The sequence below is a fragment of the Oncorhynchus gorbuscha genome, linkage group LG22, assembly GCF_021184085.1.
Source record: "Oncorhynchus gorbuscha isolate QuinsamMale2020 ecotype Even-year linkage group LG22, OgorEven_v1.0, whole genome shotgun sequence".
In the NCBI taxonomy this organism is placed as follows: Eukaryota; Metazoa; Chordata; class Actinopteri; order Salmoniformes; family Salmonidae; genus Oncorhynchus; species Oncorhynchus gorbuscha.
The window spans coordinates 23830593-23857263 of NC_060194.1; the positions used below are offsets into that span (position 1 = coordinate 23830593).

Consider the following 26671-nt stretch of genomic DNA (forward strand, 5'->3'; position numbering starts at 1 on the left):
ATTATGTAAAATATATCACTAGCCACTTTAAACAATGCTACCTAATATAATGTTTACATACCCTACATTATTCATCTCATATGTACTCAATACCATCTACTGTATCTTGCCTATGCCGCTCTGTACCATCACTCATTCATATATCTTTATGTACATATTCTTTATCCCCTTACACTTGTGTCTATAAGGTAGTAGTTTTGGAATTGTTAGCTAGATTACTTGTTGGTTATTACTGCATTGTCGGAACTAGAAGCACAAGCATTTCGCTACACTCGCATTAACATCTGCTAACCATGTGTATGTGACAAATACAATTTGATTTGATTTGGTCCTGGCTCCCCAGTGGGTGGGCCTGCATCCCTGCCCAGTTATGTGAAATCCATAGATTTGGGACTAATTCATGTATTTCAATTGATTGATGTCCTTATATGAACTGTAAAAGTGTTGCATGTTGCGTTTATATTTGTGTTCTGTATAAATACGTAATTGTGATATGCGTGCGAGTGCCTTGCAAAGCGTAGGCCTTTAATTTGTGCGTGATGCGTGCATGGGCGGGGGCAGCGACACAGAGGCTAAATTGATGCAAAATGGTCCGCTATTGGTCGAAGCATTGTGGTACCCAAGAGAAAGACCACTGCACAGCAGCATCGCGGTACGAATGACCAGAAAATCGTCCGACAAACCTGGAACATGGCCCAACAGAGGATATGCTATATCTTATTCTTAAAACACCCACACATGAGAAATGCCATAAGAATTAGAAGTTTCATGTAGTATGATTCAAAGGCAGGTGACACTGACCCAGGTACGTTTAGATACATTTATTTGTCCATCTGTGAATAAGATAGTCGTGGCTAAATTGATACGTGCTCGTGTCTGAATCGATCGCTAGTTAATTTTGATGCATGGGATCACGAGTTCTATGTGCTACAAAATAATACTGACTGAGGTTGACGCCTCGTATTTTCTCAAACAACGAGATTGTTTCCATGGGTGCTCTAAATCATGGCCAGCCACTAAGAATCACCCCTGTACTGTAGCTTACTACTATGGCTGACTATGAGAGGTCTCGCAGTGTTTGTTGATATTAGAAAGTGAGTATTGATTTAGGCATTCCATTCGTAGGGTGTGTTTTGATCGAGTCTGTATAACCAAGTCAGAGTAGGTCAATCCTATAGGGATGCCCCACCATAATATGAGAGAGAGCGGGCGAGAGAGAGTCTCTTACTCTGTGTCTGTGTTTGAATCTAAAATACAACACTACATATGATGGAGTGGTTAGATAAGGAGGAAGGCAATATTTGTAATTTACTAAATTACAACAATAGTAGTACTGCTACCATAGTACTACTGCTACCATAGGCCGCCTACCACACACAGGCTGTTCCAGCCCGTTCAACACAGCACAGGGAGATAGAGACTGTTTTCATTATAAAAGGCAGTCAGTGCTCATGAGTAGCAGTAATAGCAGTGATCCTGATCAGTAGCAGAGAGATTGACCAGATTACTATTGATTCACCTGTAACTGCCAAAGACTCAAGCAATCATGTAGAAGGGGGACCCGCAGTCTATTGATCCATGTTAAAATCACCACTGTGGAGGAGACTTGTTCACAGTGAAAGGTCTATGAATACCAGAAAAGTATATGGAAAATCAAGCTAATATTCCTGTTACAGTTTCAGTGTCTGTCGTATTGTCGATCAAGGAAGGTAAAATGTAATACATTTTATTTGGCATGTGTGGGTTGCCCCCATAGACAATCTTTTATGAACTAGCAATGCTGCTAGGCATTTATACAGCGTTTCCTTTACTTGGTTTTACTCAGTGTAAGTCAAGTGGGATAGTTCAGTGTAAAGAAAATATAGTAAAACTTCCTGGGGCAACTTAGTTGGAGAGGGATTGTATTTCCCTGCCTGCCAAGTGTCTGCAGCCATTATACACTTACATTTGGAATGGATTTGAGGGCCTAATTGATCATCCCTGCCGCCTCTTATTGGCTGGTATATATTAGACCTACTATACTGTCATGTATTTGAAGGAGAATTGATCTATTTGATACACCTTACTGAGCACATTTAATCAAGATGAATCTATTGTCTTCCTCACATCTCTGGGCATGGAGTAGTAACAGTAGGTGCTCCTAAATGGATGAGAGATGGGAGAGCGCTCTAACAAAATCCCCCAAAATGCACCTCCCTGCTCCAGCCCTGCTTGGTTTAGCCCTGTGGATTTAAATGAGCAGAAGGAAGTAGAATGCTGAGCCACCGTTCAATACATAGTTTAAAAATGCATTGAGTGAGTCATCTAACCAACCAGCTAGGCAGTCCCAGTGCTGAGCTGCATTAGGAGGACTAAACATTGCTCCTTTGACTGGAAGGATATTTTTTTGATGTTGCTGCTAATCTAGTGCTGTGAATAAGACACTCAGTATCAGGGCCTCAGTATCTGGATGCAACAGAATGCTATATAGACTGTTTTTAGACAGGCAGCCTATTTCTGATATTTTTTTTTCCACTCATTTGTCTTTTGACCTATCACATCAGATCTTTTCACATCAGATCTTTTCACATCAGATCTTTTTCAGAGATGGTCTGATTTGTCAAAAGACCAATTATCAACCAAAAAAAACATCAGAATTGGGCTGCCTGTCTAAATGCAGCCATATTGTCCTAGCTGCGTTCCCATGGTTGCACACTGCATGCTGCGATCAGCTATGTGGTTTGTTTAGCCTCACGCTGCTGATTCGCTGTAGTATAATTTGTGATGGCGGGATGATAGTGCACCAGGTCCTATTCTCCAGATTTGTCTCAGTGAGTAAATCCAATTAGATTAAAAGCATGAGCTTTATGTAGAGGTAGTTAGCCTACAGTATGGGATTCATTACAGTGGGGCATGTCCATGCATCATGCTGGCAACTGTCCAACTTTGTAGAAGCACCTTTTATTTTTATAGCAAGACTTCTCCACAAAATTTCTTTGTATTTCACTCAACCTTTTTTACTGTTTTTAATCACAAGGGATTTACAACTCTGCTTCATTCTATTAGTATAGTGATATTGTTATAATGAGTTGGCAGCCTTTAAAGGTGATACGGAGGGTAATTTTACTGTCTGCATCCCTGCATGTATTAATTGGTTGGGAGCTTATGTGAAAGAAGAGCTATGTAGGCCTGGCCTGCTGTATTATGTAAGTGGACTAATGTCTTCAGTTGCTGCACAGTGCAGATAGTACAGGGAAACTGATGATCACTGAACTGATGATCTCATATGGCTCCTAAAAGGAGTTAAGTAATAGGCCAACTCTGAGATAGACAGAGAATAAACCACAGTACTGTAGTATTTTCTATGTCTGGTGTTTTAATATGAATCTTTTACTGTATACCGTAACCTTTTTTAAAAATTATTCACCATTTCAGTATTTTATCTACTCAACTATTCTACTTAACCTGCACACACAGCAGAGATTGACAAGTCAAATTGTCACATTGTTCCCTGCTCTTCCCTTTCTCTTTTTACTTCCGCTCAAATACTTCTTAAACAGTGTGTGTTGTGTATGGTGCCATTCCATTCATACAGAGGTTGTATCAAGGCAGACAAGTGACCTTGTTGCTGAAGAACAGTGGCATAGTTGTTGAAGAGGATGCTTGGCAGCTGCATGCACTTCCACACTGGAGGGCCAGAAAGTGGCTCTAATGAGACAGGCTATTGAGGGGTCATTGTGTTGGTGGATTGTTCTTAGAGCGCAGTGGGGGTCTGGTCTATTGTGTTGGCCAGCTGCCAGGGCAGACTAACAGACATAGCTTCATCTTTCACTTGGCCAGCATTGACTGAGTAGTGACTGAGTAGAGACTATGTGTGTGTGTGTGTGTGTGTGTGTGTGTGTGTGTGTGTGTGTGTGTGTGTGTGTGTGTGTGTGTGTGTGTGTGTGTGTGTGTGTGTGTGTGTGTGTGTGTGTGTGTGTGTGTGTGTGTGTGTGTGTGAATGTGTGCACGCGTGTGTGTGCACTAGTGGTTTGTTCAACCGCACCTGCCCGAAATTGCTAACAACCACCTGACTATACGGTGCCTTCAGAAAATATTCAGACCCCTTGACTTTTTCAATATTTTACAGCTTTATTCCAAAATGTATTAACAAAAAATATATATCATCAATCTACACACAATACCCCATAATGACAAAGCAAAAACAGGTTTTTAGAAAATGTTGCTAATTTATTAAAAATAAATTTCAAAAACTAAAATCTCACAGTTACGTAGGTATTCAGACCCTTTTATTCAGTACTTTGTTGAAGCACCTTTTTGTAGCGATTACAGCCTCAAGTCTTCTTGGGTATGATGCTGCAAGCTTGGCACATCTGTATTTGTGGAGTTTCTCCCATTCTTGGTTAAGGGCGCTGTACTGCAGGCTCTGTCGCAACTGGCTGCGACCGGGAGGTCCGTGGGATGATGCACAATTGGCCTAGCGTCGTCCGGGTTAGGGAGGGTTTGGCCGGTAGGGATATCCTTGTCTCATTGCGCACCAGCGACTCCTGTGGCGGGCTGGGTGCAGTGCACGCTAACCAAAGTTGCCAGGTGCATGGTGTTTCCTCTGACACATTGGTGCTTCTGGGTTGGATGCGCGCTGTGTTAAGAAGCAGTGCGGCTTGGTTGGGTTGTGTATCGGAGGACGCATGACTTTCAACCTTCGTCTCTCCTGAGCCCGTACGGGAGTCATAGCGATGAGACAAGATAGTAGCTACTAAAACAATTGGATACCATGAAAAAGGGGAGAAAAAGGGGTAAAAAAAAGGATCTGTCTGTACTTTGCTCCGTTCATTTTTTCCTCAATCATGACTAGTCTCCCGGTCTGTGACGCTGAAAAACATCCCCACAGCATGATGTTGCCACCACCATGCTTCACCGTAGGGATGGTGCCAGGTTTCCTCCAGACATGTCGCTTTGGCATTCAGGCCAAAGAGTTTAATTTTGGTTTCATCAGACCAGAGTATATTTCTTTCTCATGGTCTGATAGTCTTTAAGTGCCTTTTGGAAAACTTCAAGCACACTGTCATGTGCCATTTACTGAGGAGTGGCTTCTGTCTGGCCACTCTACCATAAAGCCCTGATTGGTGAAGTGCTGCAGAGATGGTTGTCCTTCTGGAAGGTTATCCATAACCTCCCTGACCAAGGTTCTTCTCCCCCAATTGCTCAACTCTAGGAAGAGTCTTGGTGGTTCCATACTTCTTCCATTTCAGAATGATGGAGGCCATTGTGTTGTTGGGGACCTTCAATGCTGCAGAAATGTTTTGGTTCCCTTCCCCGGGTCAGTGCGTCGACACAATCCAGTCTCAGAGCTCTACGGACAATTCCTTCGACCTCATAGCTTCGTTTTTGCTCTGACGTGCACTGTGAACTGTAGGACCTTTGTATAGACAGGTGTGTGCGTTTCCAAATCATGTCCATTCAACTGAATTTACCACAGGTGGACTCCAATCAAGTTGTAGAACCATCTCAAGGATGATCAATGGAAACAGGATGCACCGGAGCTCAATTTCGACTCTTATAGCAAAGGGTCTGAATACATGTAAATAAGGTATTTCTGTTTTTATTTTCAATATATTTCCAAAATTGTCTAAACATGTTTTTGCTTTGTAATTAAGGCTGTAAGGTAACAAAATGTGGAAAAAGTTAAGGGGTCTGAATACTTTCCTGTACGTGATAAAGTGAAAATCTGAGGTCTGCACCCGACCCTAACGCGCTAATATAGAAAATGCGCCATAGGCTACAGTCAGAGATGGCTGTCAACTTGTCTATAATTAGATACTGTATATGGAGCTTCTCTTCTGTCATTATATGTTGCCCTAGAACACTAAATAAACCCTTGCTCACCAGAATAATGGCATAAATTGATAGAAGGAATGCTTCAATCTAGTTGACATTGGTAAAGTTTTGTTTGTCATCTCTGCTTCTTTCACATAGCAAAGACGTTGAGGAAATGGGGAGAAAATGCAAGAACAAAAATACTGGAGTTTTTCTGTGGAACATTTCCAAATGACATCAGTTTGACCATTTGTAAGAAAATAGAAAGCTGTGAAAACATCCCAACATGTTTCTGATAATATTTCAGTTTGGCTTGAATGCATATTTGATGTGATTTAAATACTATCAGCTTTTATGATGCTGATAAGATAACACCTCTACAGAACCTATCTAACTGTGCATTAGCATTCTCTCAAGATGCTCTCAGATGGGGAGAAAATGCAAGAACAAAAACACTCCTACCCTGAGTCCAAATTTAGCCTACATCAAATAAAATTGTATTTGTCACACAAAGACAACAGGTGTAGACTTTACTGTGAAATACTCCCTTACGAGCCCTTTCCCAGCAATGCAGAATTAAAAAGTAAGAAAAGATTAGCAAAAAAAAAAAACGAACTAGTAACACAATAAAATAACAATAATTGCTTGCGTACGTTAGTACTCTGTGCCGCTTGCCACTCCAGCCGCCCAGAGTGGCTCACTTGTGGGTGTGCTGGCAGCATATAGCAGCACGTTCGACTGTGCGTCAAGAATTCAGCATAGCAAGTTTGAATGAAGGTCTGGTTGGTAAATAGTTTAATCCATTCTTTATTTCATGAATTTATTCACAGGTAAATAGTAATATGCTCTAAACCGCTCTGGTGACAAACAAACTTTGCTGTCCTGTTTCCAATCATTCACATGGCTGGGAGAACCTATTCAAGTAAGTAAATACAGTAAAAAAAGTGATTTTTAAACAATGTATTATTAGCTAACTAGCTATAGTGCAGGCTAACTCAAATGAACTGCTAACGTAGCAGTTAGCTATCTAGCCAACTTTACATACTGTGTAGTTAAGTTAATTAAATATCACCAGCTACCTAACTTAATTTTAGCTAGGTGTCTTGATGTATTTATCATTGTAAAAACAAACTCCAAATGTATTTGTAGGTAGCTAGGCCATTGAGAAGTGTGAAAGGACAGCAGCCCCAATTGTCAAAGTGAGAGAGTAGGCTATTCTGGATAGGGCAGGTACTTTTGTGTAGTTCCAGTCCCTAGAAGTGAGAACAGAGATATAGTAACATAATATTCAGTGCTGTCTAATTTGAGTAAAATGAAGTCTGTTTATTGCAATGTTTTATGCCCTCAGATACAGAGAGCTTTGAAAGCATGTCTGCAGATGAAGAGGTCCCAATGAAGAGCAGTGGTTCTCAGTCCTGGTCCTGGGGACTCAGAGGGGTGCGCATTTTAGTTTTTAGCTTAGCACTACAGAGCGGATTCAAATGATCAACTCATCATCAAGCTTCAAGTGGTACTTATGTACAGTTGAAGTCGGAAGTTTGCATATACTTAGGTTGGAGTCATTAAAACTCGTTTTTCAACCACCACAAATTTCTTGTTAACAAACTATAGTTTTGGCAAGTCGGTTAGGACATTTACTTTGTGCATGACACAAGTAATCTTTCCAACAATTGTTTACAGACAGATAATTTCACTTGTAATTTACTGTATCACAATACCAGTGGGTCAGAAATTTACATAAACTACATTTCCAAGCTGCCTTTAAACAGCTTGGAAAATTCCATAAAATTATGTAATGGCTTTAGAAGCTTCTGATAGGCTAATTGACATCATTTGAGTCAATTGGAGGTGTACCTGTACATGTATTTCAAGGCCTACCTTCACACTCAGTGCCTCTTTGCTTGACATCATGGGAAAATCAAAATAAATCAGCCAAGACCTCAGATAAAAAATTGTAGACCTCCACAAGTCTGGTTCCTTGTACCTTCAGTTTCCAAATACCTGAAGGTACCACATTCATCTGTACAAACAATAGTACGTAAGTATAAACACCATGGGACCACACAGCCCTCATACCGCTTAGGAAAGAGACACGCTCTGTCTACTAGAGATGAACGTACTTTGGTGCAAAAAGTTGTGAAGATGCTGGAGGAAACAGGTACAAAAGTATCTATATCCACAGTAAAACGAGTCCTGTATCAACATAACCTGAAAGGCCGCTCAGCAAGGAAGGTAGAAGCCACTGCTCCAAAACCACCATAAAAAAGCCAGACTACGGTTTGCAACTGCACATGTGGACAAAGATCATACTTTTTGGAGTCCTCTGGTCTGATGAAACAAAAGTAGAACTGTTTAGCCATAATGGCCATCGTTATTTTTTCAGGAAAAAGGGTGAGTCTTGCAAGCCGGAGAACACCATCCCAATCGTGAAGCACGGGGGTGGCAGCATCATGTTGTGGGAGTGCTTTGCTGCAGGAGGGACTGGTGCACATCACAAAATAGATGGCATCATGAGGCAAGAAAAGTATGTGGATATATTGAAGCAACATCTCAAGACATCAGTCAGGAAGTTAAAGCTTGGTCACAAATGGGTCTTCTATATGGACAATGACCCCAAGCATACTTCCAAAGTTGTGGCAAAATGGCTTAAGGACAACAAAGTCAAGGTATTGGATTGGCCAACACAAAGCCCTGACCTCAATCCCATTGAAAATTTGTGGGCAGAAATGAAAAAGAGTGCGCCAGCAAGGAGGCCTACAAACTTGACCCAGTTACACCAGCTCTGTTCGGAGGAATGGGCCAAAATTCACCCAACTTATATATTTCTCTCCACTTTTATTCTGACATTTCACATTCTTAAAATAAAGTGGTGATCCTAACTGACCTAAGACAGGGAATTTTTACTATGATTAAATGTCAGCAATTGTGAAAAACAGAGTTTAAATGTATTTGGCTCAGGTGTATGTAAACTTCCGACTTCAACTGTATTATTATTTGTGATGCTATTCTTGATATGATCCTGCTATTGTTTGCTACACATGCCCATGTGTGTGCACATGCATCTGTCTATCCAATGTTATCATGGTTTGTTATAAGATATATTATACTTTAGAAATCCACAATGACCTGGGGATGTCAAAGTCTAATATTGACTATCTTCCATATTCCTACAGATACCTTGCAACTGGAGATTGCTTCAAAATGATTTGGTTACCAGGGTCATCTGGGACTGCCTACCTGTGTCCTGCAGAACTTCATGAGGATGTAGATGAGGACCAGGAGGGGATCTGCAGGATTTTTCAAGGATGGGCGCTAACAACGCAGCACAGGAGGCAATCCGTGTGCGGGAGATTTTCACCTCCTACTTCTTTGAAGAGGGTGCTGTTCCTTGGCAACACCAAAGACTAGACTATGCACAACCAAAGCCTCTTAAGAGCCATCCACATTGCAATAAGTGTATTCTTCCATTTACTTCGCTATGTCAACTGCATTTATTAAATTCACAGTTTAGGTAAGGGGAATGTCTGTACAAAAACAGAACAGGCTCCTTTAAGAGTCACCCATATTGAAATAGAAGAACAATTAGACACCCTATAACCCACAGCTACACACTCGTGTATCAATCTGATTGATGGATTGTGTTGTGCAGTAAGCAGGCTCAGGTGTATAACTGTGGCTCCTTCCACCTTCAAAGAACAGGCAAGAGGGCCAACCATGGAGAATAGTAAGACATTGTTATGCAGGTGAATGAGGACCCAAAAGCGACTTGGCGAAAACAGAGTCTTTAATCCAGTTTAAGGAAATAGCAATACTCCTAGACAAATCGGAGCGGTAAATAAAGTATAAAAAACAATTCCACTCGTAATCACGAGAACTGACTGGAGACTCGATAATAAACTGCAGGTTGCCTCGGGAAGGCACTTGACCGTAGCAGACTCAGACACCTGCTCACCACGCAGCATCTGAGGAAAACACGACACGACAGGGCGATACAAAGACACAGCACGGTGAACAATATACCAGGATCCGACAGGACAGAAACGGAAAACAAGGGGAGAAATAGGGACTCTAATCAGGGGAAAAGATAGGGAACAGGTGTGGGAAGACTAAATGATTGATTAGGGGAATAGGAACAGCTGGGAGCAGGAACGGAACGATAGAGAGAAGAGAGAGAGAGAGGGAGAGAGAAAAAGGGGAACGAACCTAAAAAGAACAGCAGGGGGAAAACGAACAGAAGGAAAAGCAAAATGACAAGACAATATAAGACAAAACATGACAGTACCCCCCCACTCACCGAGCGCCTCCTGGCGCACTCGAGGAGGAATCCTGGCGGCAACGGAGGAAATCATCAATCAGTGAACGGTCCAGCACGTCCCGAGACGGAACCCAACTCCTCTCCTCAGGACCGTAACCCTCCCAATCCACTAAGTATTGGTGACCCCGTCCCCGAGAACGCATGTCCATGATCCTACGTACCTTGTAAATAGGTGCGCTCTCGACAAGGACGGAGGGGGAGGAAGACGAACGGGGTGCGAAGAAAGGGCTTGACACAGGAGACATGGAAGACAGGATGGACGCGACGAAGATGTCGCGGAAGAAGCAGTCGCACAGCGACAGGATTGACGACCTGGGAGACACGGAACGGACCAATGAACCGCGGAGTCAACTTACGAGAAGCTGTCGTAAGAGGAAGGTTGCGAGTGGAAAGCCACACTCTCTGGCCGCAACAATACCTAGGACTCTTAATCCTACGTTTATTGGCGGCTCTCACAGTCTGTGCCCTGTAACGGCAAAGTGCAGACCTCACCCTCCTCCAGGTGCGCTCACAACGTTGGACAAACGCTTGAGCGGAGGGAACACTGGACTCGGCAAGCTGGGATGAGAACAGAGGAGGCTGGTAACCCAGACTACTCTGAAACGGAGATAACCCGGTAGCAGACGAAGGAAGCGAGTTGTGAGCGTATTCTGCCCAGGGGAGCTGTTCTGCCCAAGACGCAGGGTTTCTGAAAGAAAGGCTGCGTAGTATGCGACCAATTGTCTGATTGGCCCTCTCTGCTTGACCGTTAGACTGGGGATGAAACCCGGAAGAGAGACTGACGGACGCACCAATCAAACGACAGAACTCCCTCCAAAACTGTGACGTGAATTGCGGACCTCTGTCTGAAACGGCGTCTAACGGGAGGCCATGAATTCTGAACACATTCTCGATGATGATTTGTGCCGTCTCCTTAGCGGAAGGAAGTTTAGCGAGAGGAATGAAATGTGCTGCCTTAGAGAACCTATCGACAACCGTAAGAATCACAGTCTTCCCCGCAGACAAAGGCAGACCGGTAATGAAGTCTAGGGCGATGTGAGACCATGGTCGAGAAGGAATGGGGAGCGGTCTGAGACGACCGGCAGGAGGAGAGTTACCTGACTTAGTCTGCGCGCAGTCCGAACAAGCAGCCACGAAACGGCGCGTGTCACGCTCCTGAGTCGGCCACCAAAAGCGCTGGCGAATAGAAGCAAGAGTGCCTCGAACACCGGGATGACCAGCTAACTTGGCAGAGTGAGCCCACTGAAGAACAGCCAGACGAGTGGAAACAGGAACGAAAAGAAGGTTACTAGGACAAGCGCGCGGCGACGCAGTGTGCGTGAGTGCTTGCTTAACCTGTCTTTCAATTCCCCAGACTGTCAACCCGACAACACGCCCATAAGGAAGAATCCCTCGGGATCAGTAGAAGCCACAGAAGAACTAAAAAAGACGGGATAAGGCATCAGGCTTGGTGTTCTTGCTACCCGGACGGTAAGAAATCACAAACTCGAAACGAGCGAAAAATAACGCCCAACGAGCTTGACGAGCATTAAGTCGTTTGGCAGAACGGATGTACTCAAGGTTCTTATGGTCTGTCCAAACGACAAAAGGAACGGTCGCCCCCTCCAACCACTGTCGCCATTCGCCTAGGGCTAAGCGGATGGCGAGCAGTTCGCGGTTACCCACATCATAGTTGCGTTCAGATGGCGACAGGCGATGAGAAAAATAAGCGCAAGGATGAACCTTATCGTCAGACTGGAAGCGCTGGGATAGAATGGCTCCCACGCCTACCTCTGGAGCGTCAACCTCGACAATGAATTGTCTAGTGACGTCAGGAGTAACGAGGATAGGAGCGGACGTAAAACGTTCTTTTAGAAGATCAAAAGCTCCCTGGGCGGAACCGGACCACTTAAAACACGTCTTGACAGAAGTAAGAGCTGTGAGAGGGGCAGCAACTTGACCGAAATTACGAATGAAACGCCGATAGAAATTAGCGAAACCTAGAAAGCGCTGCAACTCGACACGTGACCTTGGAACGGGCCACTCACTGACAGTTTGGACCTTAGCGGAATCCATCTGAATGCCTTCAGCGGAAATAACGGAACCGAGAAAAGTAACGGAGGAGACATGAAAAGAGCACTTCTCAGCCTTTACGTAGAGACAATTCTCTAAAAGGCGCTGGAGAACACGTCGAACGTGCTGAACATGAATCTCGAGTGACGGTGAAAAAATCAGGATATCTTCAAGGTAGACAAAAACAAAGATGTTCAGCATGTCTCTCAGAACATCATTAACTAATGCCTGAAAAACAGCTGGCGCATTGGCGAGACCAAACGGCAGAACCCGGTACTCAAAATGCCCTAACGGAGTGTTAAACGCCGTTTTCCACTCGTCCCCCTCTCTGATGCGCACGAGATGGTAAGCGTTACGAAGGTCCAACTTAGTAAAGCACCTGGCTCCTTGCAGAATCTCGAAGGCTGATGACATAAGGGGAAGCGGATAACGATTCTTAACCGTTATGTCATTCAGCCCTCGATAATCCACGCAGGGGCGCAGAGTACCGTCCTTTTTCTTAACAAAAAAACCCCGCCCCGGCCGGAGAGGAAGAAGGCACTATGGTACCGGCGTCAAGAGACACAGACAAATAATCCTCGAGAGCCTTACGTTCGGGAGCCGACAGAGAGTATAGTCTACCCCGAGGAGGAGTGGTCCCCGGAAGGAGATCAATACTACAATCATACGACCGGTGAGGAGGAAGGGAGTTGCCTCGGGACCGACTGAAGACCGTGCGCAGATCATGATATTCCTCCGGCACTCCTGTCAAATCGCCAGGTTCCTCCTGAGAAGTGGGGACAGAAGAAATGGGAGGGATGGCAGACATTAAACACTTCACATGACAAGAAACGTTCCAGGATAGGATAGAATTACTAGACCAATTAATAGAAGGATTATGACATACTAGCCAGGGATGACCCAAAACAACAGGTGTAAAAGGTGAACGAAAAATCCAAAAAGAAATAGTCTCACTGTGGTTACCAGATACTGTGAGGGTTAAAGGTAGTGTCTCAAATCTGATACTGGGAAGATGACTACCATCTAAGGCGAACATGGGCGTAGGCTTGTCTAACTGTCTGAAAGGAATGTCATGTTTCCGAACCCATGCTTCGTCCATGAAACAACCCTCAGCCCCAGAGTCTATCAAGGCACTGCATGTAGCACCCGAACCGGTCCAGCGTAGATGGACCGACATAGTAGTACAGGATCTAGATGGAGAGACCTGAGTAGTAGCGCTCACCAGTAGCCCTCCGCTTACTGATGAGCTCTGGCTTTTACTGGACATGAATTGACAAAATGTCCATCAAATCCGCAATAGAGGCACAGGCGGTTGGTGATCCTCCGTTCCCTCTCCTTAGTCGAGATGCGAATACCTCCCAGCTGCATGGGCTCAGTCTCTGAGCCAGAGGAGGGAGATGGTTGCGATGCGGAGCAGGGAAACACCGTTGACGCGAGCTCTCTTCCACGAGCTTGGTGACGAAGATCTACCCGTCGTTCTATGCGGATGGCGAGAGCAATCAAAGAGTCCACACTGGAAGGAACCTCCCGGGAGAGAATCTCATCTTTGACCACTGCGTGGAGTCCCTCCAGAAAACGAGCGAGCAGCGCCGGCTCGTTCCAGTCACTAGAGGCAGCAAGAGTGCGAAACTCTATAGAGTAATCCGTTATGGATCGATCACCTTGGCATAGGGAAGCCAGGGCCAGTAAGGAGTGAAATGACGTAAGCAACCCGAGCTCTCTCTCTAGAGTATGTGTTGGGTTGGAGAGAGAACACAATATCACACTGGGTGAGAAAGGAGCGGCACTCCTTGGGCTGCCCGGAGTAGCAAGGTGGGTTATTAACCCTAGGTTCCGGAGGCTCCTTGGATCTCGACGGCAGTGTTACGAGTGTCTGTAGTCGCTGGGTCCATTCTTTGGTCGGATCCTTCTGTTATGCAGGTGAATGAGGACCCAAAAGCGACTTGGCGAAAACAGAGTCTTTAATCCAGTTTAAGGAAATAGCAATACTCCTAGACAAATCGGAGCGGTAAATAAAGTATAAAAAACAATTCCACTCGTAATCACGAGAACTGACTGGAGACTCGATAATAAACTGCAGGTTGCCTCGGGAAGGCACTTGACCGTAGCAGACTCAGACACCTGCTCACCACGCAGCATCTGAGGAAAACACGACACGACAGGGCGATACAAAGACACAGCACGGTGAACAATATACCAGGATCCGACAGGACAGAAACGGAAAACAAGGGGAGAAATAGGGACTCTAATCAGGGGAAAAGATAGGGAACAGGTGTGGGAAGACTAAATGATTGATTAGGGGAATAGGAACAGCTGGGAGCAGGAACGGAACGATAGAGAGAAGAGAGAGAGAGAGGGAGAGAGAAAAAGGGGAACGAACCTAAAAAGACCAGCAGGGGGAAAACGAACAGAAGGAAAAGCAAAATGACAAGACAATATAAGACAAAACATGACAGACATGGTCATTTTTTCTTTTTATGTAGAAAATAATGTAGAAAATGATATATTGTTTGTCATCGTGTGTCTGTATGTTTTTCAGTATAAAGTACTTTTCAGCCACTTAGTGTGGACACCAGGTGAGACGACACACAGATTCCTGTTGAACACTGTCTCTTCAACTACCTTATTTTCTCAATAACCGTCTCTCTCCTTCACTTCCTCCCTCTTCCCCCCCTTCTGCCTAAATCCTCTAGGTTATATCAGCTGTGTCGGTGAACCCCTACCGCATCTGAACTGGCTACATAGAGGGCACAGTATGATCAGAGGTGAGAGGTCCCTTGGTCAGGTCAACAGGAAGTATTATTAAATAGATGCTTCACACTGAAATGCAGCTAGAGATGTAGTAATCCCAGAGTTAATGATTCAAGGTCAGTTTTGCATTTCACCTCCTGATGATTATGATGACTGACAGTGTTAGAATAAAAAAAAACACAAGGCTTAAACATGCTATATCTGTCTCTCGTCTACAGGTATGTCTTGATGTTAGAGAGGATGCCAACCCCCAGTCCCTTCATCGCCACCTCACCCGCTCGGGCCACCTGGGGAGACACCACGAGAGACACTATTATACAATTGTGATGAACGGAGAGAATATTACATTTAGTCACACTGTAATTCATGAATCATATGCTGTCATCCCTGCTCCTCTTTTCCTTTCTGTCTTCTACACTTTTTCTCACACCTCTCTACTCATCTCCTCTTTATTCCTCTGTTTTTATCATGCACACCAGATGTGCATTGAACAACAGATTGAACTTCTATTTATAATATTAGATTACAATTATAATATTTATAATGCATGTATTATGAATTTATAACACTTGGATAACTTCTTTCAATAAAGCCTTTCACATTCTATCCTAGTTGAAATTAAGTCTCTCATTTGATTAAATACTACACCAATCCTGTGTCCTCAGATGAGTGCAGATGGAGGAAAGTAGATATTGAGATGAACCGGTTTTAGAGTATTTACATAATGCATAGGAAGTATAGTGTACTGTTTTTCAATTCTGTTTCTGTCTATCAGTTAAAAATCAGCCTTTAACTAGTTAAATCATGTTTCTAGTCTATTGGGTAGTTATAATGTGTAACCATTGCTGTCCTATGGGCAGGATTGGTAAACACCGTTGAAGTGTATAATTTAGGGGTGCAATTTTCACTTTCTGAAATGGCATTTTTGTGCCCCCCCAGTATTATCACTGGAATATTATAAAAACAAAGCAACAATGTGCTTTAGGACCATGCGGATGCCAACAAGCAGTAGAAGGCTATTTGGAGTGTTTATCCGACTGGATAAAAAAATATATATATATTATGCCCCCCCACTTCTTGCGCTGCTGGTATGACTGTAATAGATACATGCAGACACAGCATCAAATACTGGAGTTTGATACTCCTGGTATTGGATATGACTGTAAAGAAACATCTCACAGACGTTCATACCTGAACCACACCTTTATTTGCTAAGGTAGAGTACATGATCAGTGAATACATTCAATGTACAGGCTACAATGTGGGAATCTCATGCTTGGTATTAACTACATGGAACTACATGCATCCTTGGCGCAATAAAGTTATATCATATTCTACTCAATCCATAGGCTTCATTAAATCCATTCAGACTGTTTTGAACACTCTCCATTCCTTTGGAACTTAGTGTATAATGTTTACTGTTCATTATTTTATTGTTTTGGCAATGTAAACATATGAGAGAGGCAGCACACTCAGTCACCTCTGAACAGTCTGAGCAGGACAGGACCTTGGAGTGTTCCTCACTCATAGCACTGTGCTGCTCCCTCTTCACTAACTAGGCATTGTTGTCTCTCTCCTCCCACTCAGAAGTTATTGATACATAGTGGAGAAACTTCCGAAAGATTTTAGGATTATATTTCCTGCTGGTAATATTCCCACTATAGCTCCACTTTCTCTGCAGGATGGTACAAATCACTACCTCTTAGTCTGCCAGAATAAACCAACAGAAAAACACACCTGAAATGTTCTTAAAGATGGCGATTCAAGTTTTGATTGTATCTCAAAAACGCAGAAATAGCAATGCTAACATTTGGCCTCCTAAAAAATCTCTCTCCAGTACTAGCTCTCCATCCTCCCCATTCACAGTTTCTCTCCTTCTTTCCTCTCCTCTTCTCCAGAACTTGTACCAGAACAGGTTTCTCGGACTTGGACGAGCAACAATGGCATCCCCTTCACGTTCGTCCCAGAACCGCCGGCGCTGTAAGCACCCGATCCGCCACAGCTACAATCCCGAGCAGTTCCCGAACGTCAACTTCCAGAACGGCTTTCCTGAGGTCGTGGCGACTATGCACCGCTCGACCAGCGACACAGACCTGGTGACATCACACAGCCGTTCAACGCTCACCGTCAGCACCTCGCTCTATGCCATCGGTCAGACCCAGGACATCCTCATCTGCTGGGACATCAAGGAGGAGGTGGACGCTGGGGACTGGATTGGCATGTACCTCATCGGTGAGCACTGCCATAACAGTGATTTTCATAGAAGGGACCAAAGCAATACGTAATAGTAGATGATAGTGAGGCAGCTGGAGACAGTGAGATGAAGAGCAGCTTATTTCAAATGTTGTAAGCTGTTACACATACTGCATGTGAACTTCTTTGGAGTTAGCTTTTGGGGAAGAGGAATAGGTGTGTAGGACAAGAACTAGAATGTGTTCATTCAAGTCTACAGTATTTGAAAGGGACTGCATGTACACTACATAGAGAGCAATGCAATGACTCAGGTCAGGTTGTCCAGTCTGCATTCCCTTATCATTTGAGGTTATCTAACGGTGGTGTTGTGGTGCTCAGACACAGTTAATGTTACGTATCCACAGGGAACTGACAATGCTTGTGTGATACTGTAATGGGACTTTGTATCTCACCTTCACCTCCCTCTCTTTCGACTCTCTCAGAAGAAGTTTCGTCTGAGAACTTTCTAGACTACAAGAGCCGCGGAGTGAATGGTTCGCACAAGGGCCAGATAGTGTGGAAAATTGAGGCCAACTCCTATTTTGTGGAGCGTAAGTGCATTTCTGGAAATACATCCAAAACCAGCTACATTACAGTACACTACATCCCCCACACACTGAGAGAGATGTTTTATAACGGATGTAGCATCTGCCACTCAGAACAGGACACTGCTTCGTCAGTGCATATTGTAAATCTTTACATACAGTGGGGCAAAAAAGTATTTAGTCAGCCACCAATTGTGCAAGTTCTCCCACTTAAAAAGATGAGAGGCCTGTAATTTTCATCATAGATACACTTCAACTATGACAGATAAAATAAGAAGAAATAATACAGAAAATCACATTGTAGGATTTTTTATGAATTTATTTGCAAACTATGGTGGAAAATAAGTATTTGGTCAATAACAAAACTTTATCTCAATACTTTGTTATATACCCTTTGTTGGCAATGACAGAGGTCTTCACAAGGTTTTCCCACACTGTTGCTGGTATTTTGGCCCATTCCTCCATGCAGATCTCCTCTAGAGCATTGATGTTTTGGGGCTGTTGCTGAGCAACATCGACTTTCAACTCCCTCCAAAGATTTTCTATGGGGTTGAGATCTGGAGACTGGCTAGGCCAGTCCAGGACCTTGAAATGCTTCTTACGAAGCCACTCCTTCGTTGCCTGGGCGGTGTGTTTGGGATCATTGTCATGCTGAAAGACCCAGCCACATTTCATCTTCAATGCCCTTGCTGATGGAAAGAGGTTTTCACTCAAAATCTCACGATACATGGCCCCATTCATTCTTTCCTTTACACGGATCAGTCGTCCTGGTCCCTTTGCAGATAAACAGCCCCAAAGCATGTTTCCACCCCCATGCTTCACAGTAGGTATGGTGTTCTTTGGATGAAACTCAGCATTCTTTGTCCTCCAAACACGACGAGCTGGGTTTTTACTAAAAAGTTATATTTTGGTTTGATCTGACCATATGACATTCTCCCAATCTTCTTCTGGATCCTCCAAATGCTCTCTAGCAAACTTCAGACGGGCCTGGACATGTACTGGCTTAAGCAGGGGGACACGCCTGGCACTGCAGGATTTGAGTCCCTTGCAGCATAGTGTGTTACTGATGATAGGCTTTGTTACTTTGGTCCCAGCTCTTTGCAGGTCATTCACTAGATCCCCCCGTGTGGTTCTGGGATTTTTGCTCACCGTTCTTGTAATCATTTTGACCCCACGGGGTGAGATCTTGCGTGGAGCCCCAGATCAAGGGAGATTATCAGTGGTCTTGTATGTCTTCCATTTCCTAATAATTGCTCCCACAGTTGATTTCTTCAAACCAAGCTGCTTACCTATTGCAGATTCAGTCTTCCCAGCCTGGTGCAGGTCTACAATTTTGTTTCTGGTGTCCTTTGACAGGTCTTTGGTCTTGGCCATAGTGGAGTTTGGAGTGTGACTGTTTGAGGTTGTGGACAGGTGTCTTTTATACTTTATAACAAGTTCAAACAGGTGCCATTAATACAGGTAACGAGTGGAGGACAGAGGAGCCTCTTAAAGAAGAAGTTACAAGTCTGTGAGAGCCAGAAATCTTGCTTGTTTGTAGGTGACCAAATACTTATTTTCCAGCATAATTTGCAAATAAATTAATTAAAAATCCTACAATGTGATTTTCTGGATGTTTTCCCCTAATTTTGTCTGTCATAGTTGAAGTGTACCTATGATGAAAATTACAGGCCTCTCTCATCTTTTTAAGTGGGAGAACTTGCACAATTGGTGGCTGACTAAATACTTTTTTTGCCCCACTGTAACACTGAAACTATCTCATAACTATTTTGTTTCTCATTACCATTGTGACCATTTTGTATCTTCAGACTTCCATAATTTTCAGGATTTCCCTTTAGAATCAACAAATCCTTCTTACTCTGTACAGATTAAAGCAAGTCTATTTGGAAGAGATTCCCATAAATAAAATAATTGACATCATTTATACAGCCAAATGATCCCATTAGTTTCTTTAGACTAGAGAACCGACACTGGCTGTATAGTACAGTAGGCCCCGGTGTGGACAGCCCTGCTTAGACACAAAGTGCAGCTATGAGTAACTACCATGGTGCTATCCTCCTCTCATCTGGTTCTGCTAAAGTAATACGTTGTCATCTGTGGGTGATTTTGTGATTTAGCTAGCACTGCTTATTGTTTATTTACCTAAAGTAAGACTCATCCCTCAAAGAGCTCCTCCCACCTCATCAGTAGGGACAGCTCATTCGCAAGAATCAGATATCTATCAATCAATCAATCACATTTATTTATAAAGCCCTTTTTACGTCAGCCGATATAAAAGAAACCCAGCCTTAAACCCCAAACAGCAATCAATCTTTTGGACAATGCCCTTCGCTGGTGCCTGTGTGCCACCCTGTAGGCTCAATGGTGTTGATTCTCAAGCATCTCCATTTAGCTATCACAGTAGATTAGCAGCTTGGAAAGCAGCCACTGAGATTCGTATCTCTGTGTAATTACATTGATAGTATTATCTCTCTGTGTAATTAAAGGGATAGTATTATCTCCCTGTGTCAGGCTCCGCTGCTAATAACCATGTAGCTGAGGACCGTCTGCTCTCTCTCCCCCAGTTTATTGGCATGCTGCTCACAACAGCTTTCTTAGGTCACGCTTGTGTGTCTCTGGCCTGTTTTTGAGAGCTTTCCAACTGTGAAACCTGATAAAGGTGCCAATAAACAGAGAAATAGTGTATAATGCAAACAGTAGGTCATTCTAAAAAGATAGGACAATCTCTCTCCTGTTCTTAAACTAACTGCTGTCCTCTCTTCTGTCATCTGTCTCTTCTTTCCTCTCAGTGGAGACCAAGATCTGTTTTAAATACTACCATGGTGTGAGCGGGGCCCTGCGAGCCACCACCCCCAGTTTGACTGTGAAGAACCCCTCAGTGCCGGTGAGCATGTAGGACTACTTAGTCCCAGCCTGGTATTAGTGCTACTGTACATGGGCTTTATATGTTCATATGGGCTTCTCAAGGGGCACTGCAGGGAAGAGATGGTGAATTACAACGGATCTACTGTATTGTCTTTCCATCTAAAGGATATATTTTTCCATTGTCTGGGTTGAAGCTTATCACTAGAGCCTAGAGTGGTAAGAAAAGTAAGAAGAAAAATCCTGACTGTTCCAGAAAGGGGTTAGCATGTCATCTGTGGAATGAAATGCATTAGCCCAGGCCTATGCAGGCCCTGCCCCCAGCCTACATACCCCCACACTGCTATAATGACTACTCACTTGTCCTCCTAGAGATCCCATCCAGAGGAACAATCTCAGAGAAACACATCAATGCCACAGCCTGTCAAAATGCCATTGTATTGTTACTGCTGTGATGGTGTGTGTGCATTTGCATATGACCCTTATCCTCCACCCCCATCTCTCAGTGGCCCTCCATCTCTCAGTGGCCATCCATCATCTCTCAGTGGCCCTCCATCATCTCTCAGTGGCCCTCCATCATCTCTCAGTGGCTATTTTCCACAAATCCACCTGCCTGCTATAAAGATCCTTAGGCAGGCTTACACCTGTGGAGGAGGAACAGGGAGGAGAGGTGCTGTAAAGGCGGACGCTGATGTGACGTTTTCTCTCTCTCTCTCTCTCTCTCTCTCTCTCTCTCTCTCTCTCTCTCTCTCTCTCTCTCTCTCTCTCTCTCTCTCTCTCTCTCTCTCTCTCTCTCTCTCTCTCGCTCTCGCTCGCTCTCTCTCGCTCTCTAACCCTCTCTTTCTTTCGCTCTCTCTTTCTCACCCTCTCTTTGTGTAGGTGTTTAAGCCCGTCACAAATGAAGAAGTCCCCCAGAGCACAGGCAGCAGAAGACTCATTAGCTTCTCCCTCTCAGGTGAGCATGCCCCCCTTCCCCCCACGTTACCTTGGCAATGCGTCTCTACAGGGTTGGGCCAGCGCACGTGCCAGCATTGCTGTGGCAAAGGGCAACACACAGCTTGTGTCTCCATAGCAACTCATCCTAGGATTCAGATACAGTACTATCATCCATCTGGAGTACATCATGTGGATTACAGGAAGGAATGTTCTGTGCCAACTGGCATGATACAGAATGCAAGCAGTTAGAGAAATATCGACAAACCCACACTTACATGACGGTGATGAAAAGGATTCCTTTCTCCTAACACTGCTGCTTCATTCCCAAACGCTGCATGAAGAAATACATCACATCTGTAGAAATGTCACAAAAACATCCTAACATGCTGACTCATCATAGGAAAAGCACAGTGAGTCTATTGTGCTAAGTGTTTCCGACAGTCCTGAGTTGAGTTGGATTCCTAACTGAGGGATGCAGCAGCAGTAGAGGCATGATCCAGTTCCACCTGATTCACAGTGAGGTAGTGCAGATGAAAGGTGGGTGTGACAGCTTGCTCAGTCGTGTATCCAAACGATTCTCTCCCCCCACGGCTGCATGGGAGATGTCAGGGGGAGGCAGATGGGATTTCAGACAGCAGCTCTTCCCCTTTCGTTTTCAGCTTTGATCAACACAGGCTTACAAATACTGAACAAACATACTGACTGTAGTAGTCCCTGTCTGGTCCCAGATCACTGGGAGGCTATGCTACTGTATGGCATGGCTGTCACAAATATTACAGAGCAGAGTTGGAGAGAAGTTCAAGTTAAATGCAACGCTATGCAAAATAATAATTCTGTCGAGACCTATTTTTCAGGGTGAGTTATTCTGTCTCTGCTCTGCTATAGTAGAACATACTACTACTATTGTAGAAGTACAGCATACTGTGGCAACACAGGATATTGAACCGAATTGATTTGCAGAGCGAAAAGGAACATTCTCTTTCTCGGGGACATTCCTGCTGACTGCACTCTTCTCTTCTTTGTCAGAAGTATGGGATTTTCTTAAGCCGTTAAAGGTGTCATTTTAAAGCCGTTTATCCTCATCGTCTCCTCCTCTATACTCTTATCGTCTCTGGTAGATTTCCACGCCACGGGGCTGAAGAAAGGGATGTTCTTCAACCCTGACCCCTACCTGAAGATCGCCATCCATCCCGGCAGGAACAGCATCTTTCCAGCGCTGCCACACCACGGCCAGGAGAAACGCTCCAGCATCGTCTGTAACACCATCAACCCCCACTGGCAGAGAGAGGTGAGAGGAGGGCCCTGGCAAGGCTTTATATTCTATGTGTTCCAAGACAATTGTTGCTATCTGGCTCGAAGGACTATGAAAAACCAAGCAACCTTGAGTATGCTCTCTGTAACAGGGCAATAAATTCAGGCAGAGTGACAGTCTTAGGGTGCTTTATACAATATGTTATACTGGTACTGTTGACCTGGAACCATATGGAAACACTAACTGGGATGTACAGAATTTACACAGGTGTAACCAAAGTTGTTTTTCGTGTTTTTGCTCAAGAGAACAAGTGTTGAAAATGGGTTTCAACAGTTGTGGTTTGGTTGTGATGAGTTGATAGCACTATCCCTGCAACATACAGTGCATTCAGGAAGTATTCAGACCCTAGTATATTTTATTTCTTCCTCATCAATCTACACACAGTACCCAATAATGACTATGCAAAAACAGGTTTTTAGACTTTTTTTTGCTGTAAATATCACATTCACATTTAAGTATTCAGACCCTTTACTCAATACTTTGTTGAAGCACCTTAGGCAGCGATTACAGCCTCCAGTCTTCTTGGGTATGACACTACAAGCTTGGCACACCTGTATTTGGGGAGTTTCTCCCATTCTTCTCTGCAGATCCTCTCAAGCTCTGTCAGGTTGGATGTGGAGCGTTGCTGCACAGCCATTTTCAGGTCTCTCCAGAGATGTTCAAGTCCAGGCTCTGGCTGAGCCACTCAAGGACATTCAGAGACATGTCCCGCAGCCACTCCTGCATTGTCTTGGCTGTGTGTGCTTAGGGCCCCAGTCCGAGGTCCTGAGCACTCTGGAGCAGGTTTTCATCAAGGACCTCTCTGTACTTTGCTCCGTTCATCTTTGCTGACGAGACTCCTAGTCCCTGCAGCTAAAAAATGGTGGTGCCAGGTTTCCTCCAGACGTGACGCTTGGCATTCAGGCCAAAGAGTTCAATCTTGATTTCATCAGACCAGAGAATCTTGTTTCTCATGGTCTGAGAGTATTTAGGTGCCTTTTGACAAACTTCAAGTGGGCTGTCATGTGCCTTTTACTGAGGAGTGTCTTACATCTGGCCACTCTACCATAAAGACCTGATTGGTGGAGTGCTGCAGAGATGGTTGTCCTTCTGGAAGGTTTACCCATCTCCACAGAGGAACTCTAGAGCTCTGTCAGAGGGACCATCGGGTTCTTGGTCACCTCCCTGACCAAGGTCCTTTCCCCCTGATTGTGTGGTCGAGCGGCCAGCTCTAGGAAGAGTCTTGGTGGTTCCAAACTTCTTCCATTTAAGAATGATGTAGGCCACTATGTTCTGGGGACCTTCAATGCTGCAGACATTTTTTCATACCCTTTCCCAGATCTGTACCTCGACACAATCCTTTCTCGGGGGTCTAGGGACAATTACTTCGACCTCATGGCTTTGTTTTTTCTCTGACATTCACTGTCAAATGTGGGATCTTATATAGACGTGTGTGCCTTTCCAAATTAATGTCCAATCAATTGAATTTCCCACAGGTAGACTCCATTCAAGTTGTAGAAATATCTCAAAGATGATCAATGGAAACAGGATGTACCTGAGCTCAATTTCAATTCTCATAGCAAAGGGTCTGAATACATTAGCAAAAATGTCTAAAAACCTGTTTTTCGCTTTGTAATTATGGGGAATTGTTTGTAGATTGCTGAGGAAATGTTTTACTTAATCCATTTTAGAAAATGCCAAGGGATGTGAATCCTTTCCGAAGGCACTGTATACAAAACATTAGGAACACCCACTCCTTCCATGATGTAGACTGACCAGGTGAATCCAGGGCTGTGTTCGAATACTCATACCGTATACTACATACTTAATGAGTATATACTACATACTATTAGTTCATTTTAGTATACAGTAAGCGAACGGTATTGTTTCAGTTGAGCGTACTAGAGCTTCGCATGTCTACTGGAAGTTGATGCTGTTGCTATGAAACCTCTTGCTAGCTTGTTAGCATATCAAATGACTAGCTAAATATTTTATGATTTTCGGTGTGTTTGTAAATTCAATCTGGTGTGGCAGAGTGCACTCTGGGTGTTCGTAAATCCAGAACATTGTCAGATTGTCCGTTCGTAAATTTAGAGCGTTTCGCTCTCGGAGCATTCAATTGTAGTCAAGCAGCCAAGTTAACTGGCTAAAGTTGACTATATACTTCCAGAAACAAATGAGAAAACACCTCGCTCTAACCATTTTCCTTGTCCCTAGTAGAGCTGGTTAGGCTGTTTTCATGTTATCCAGAGCGTTGGTGACTGTAACTGTGCCGCTGGCAAAAATGTAATTGCTTTTTTTTTTGCCCAAGTTTACAGACACAGGCCATATTCAATGGGTGTTAAGTGTTTGTAAATTTATCAGTTATTCTGCGGGAGAGTCCTCTGAAATCTGAGTAGATATCCAGAATTAACCATTTCCATTTAAACGCAAAATGACTATACCACTTAGCTAAGAATTGTGTGAATAATCAAGTCAATAAACGTTGGGTAGTTAGTTAGATAGCATATAGTTAATATACTGCCTGGCAAGTTCGATGTATTAGTAGCCAACTAATGTTAGGTAACTAGCTAACATACCGGTAGATGCTGCTGTAATGCTATGCGGTTCATAAGGATAGCATAGCTAACAAATTGTCAACCAACATAACATGCAATGTAACTTATTTGAAAGTCATTACTTTATTACATTGCTTAACATTTTCTTAACATTTGACATAATTAGTTAAAGCAATGGGTTTGTATCTGCTCTCGTTGTACTTCTTTGTTTCGGCTGCATATTTTCCGCCATTTTCTACAAATCTGAAAATGTTGTGAAGCCATGCCCATTTTCTGAAGAATTGCATTATGGTCCCTAAAAGCACTGAAATAGTGTCCACTGCTTGTATACTTCGTATTTTGGCGAATTTAGTTCGACATCCGTGAACTTTTGGCATACTAACTATATCCATGCTATGACCAATAACTATATACTCAATTCACGATATACTCAATTCAAGTCATATATAGTATGGTTAGTGCAGTTAGTATGAGTATTTGGAAACAGCTCAGGTGAAAGCTATTATCTCTTATTGGCTTGTCTAGTTAAATAAAGGTTAAATATAATAAATAAAAATGTAAATGATTGATGTCACCTGTTAAATCCACTTCAATCAGTGTAGATGAAGGGGGAGACAGTTTAAAGAACGAGTTTTAAGCCTCGAGACAATTGAGACATAGATTGTGTATGTGTGCCATTCAGAGGGTGAATGGGCAAGACAAAAGATGGAAGTGCCTTTGAACAGGGTAATGGTAGTAGGTACCAGGTGCACTGATTTGAGTATGTCAAGAACTGCAATGCTGCTGGGTTTTTCACACTCAACAGTTTCCTGTGTGTATCAAGAATAGTCCACCACCCAAAGGACATCCAGCCAACTTGACACAACTGTGGAAGCATTGGAGTCAACATGGGCAGGAAGCATTGGAGTCAACATGGGCGGGAATCATTGGAGTTAACATGGGCAGGAAGCATTGGAGTCAACATGGGCGGGAATCGTTGGAGTCAACATGGGCGGGAATCGTTGGAGTCAACATGGGCAGGAAGCATTGGAGTCAACATGGGCGGGAATCGTTGGAGTCAACATGGGCGGGAATCGCGTTCACACCTTGTAGAGTCCATGTCTGACGAATTGAGGCTGTTCTGATGGCAAAAAGGGGTGGAACGTAATATTAGAAGAGTGTGTATGAATGTGACAGTGTTGTTTGGTGAGCGATATTAACTTGAGGAACAATGTGTATTGTAAGGGATGCTGACATCTCATTAAACCCATCAGCTGTGTTCCTCCTCCTTATCATGGGGGGATTTACATTTACACTGCTAATGAGGAGAGTGCTTTGGAAGACAGACAGTCGG

The 26671-nt window shown here is 43.7% G+C and overlaps 1 protein-coding gene across 1 annotated transcript in view; it reads left to right on the forward strand.

The window, feature by feature from the left end:
- The first annotated feature begins 637 nt into the window (after window positions 1-637).
- Window positions 638-26671, forward strand: part of LOC124009111 (E3 ubiquitin-protein ligase HECW1-like) — a 73687-nt gene continuing 47653 nt past the window's right edge. Inside the window, exons 1-6 of the mRNA XM_046320607.1 lie at window positions 638-805; window positions 16813-17146; window positions 17590-17697; window positions 20481-20575; window positions 21433-21508; window positions 22608-22777. Coding sequence (XP_046176563.1) covers window positions 776-805; window positions 16813-17146; window positions 17590-17697; window positions 20481-20575; window positions 21433-21508; window positions 22608-22777 — 813 coding nt within the window. The 5' untranslated portion in view covers window positions 638-775. The remainder of the gene's footprint in view (window positions 806-16812; window positions 17147-17589; window positions 17698-20480; window positions 20576-21432; window positions 21509-22607; window positions 22778-26671) is intronic.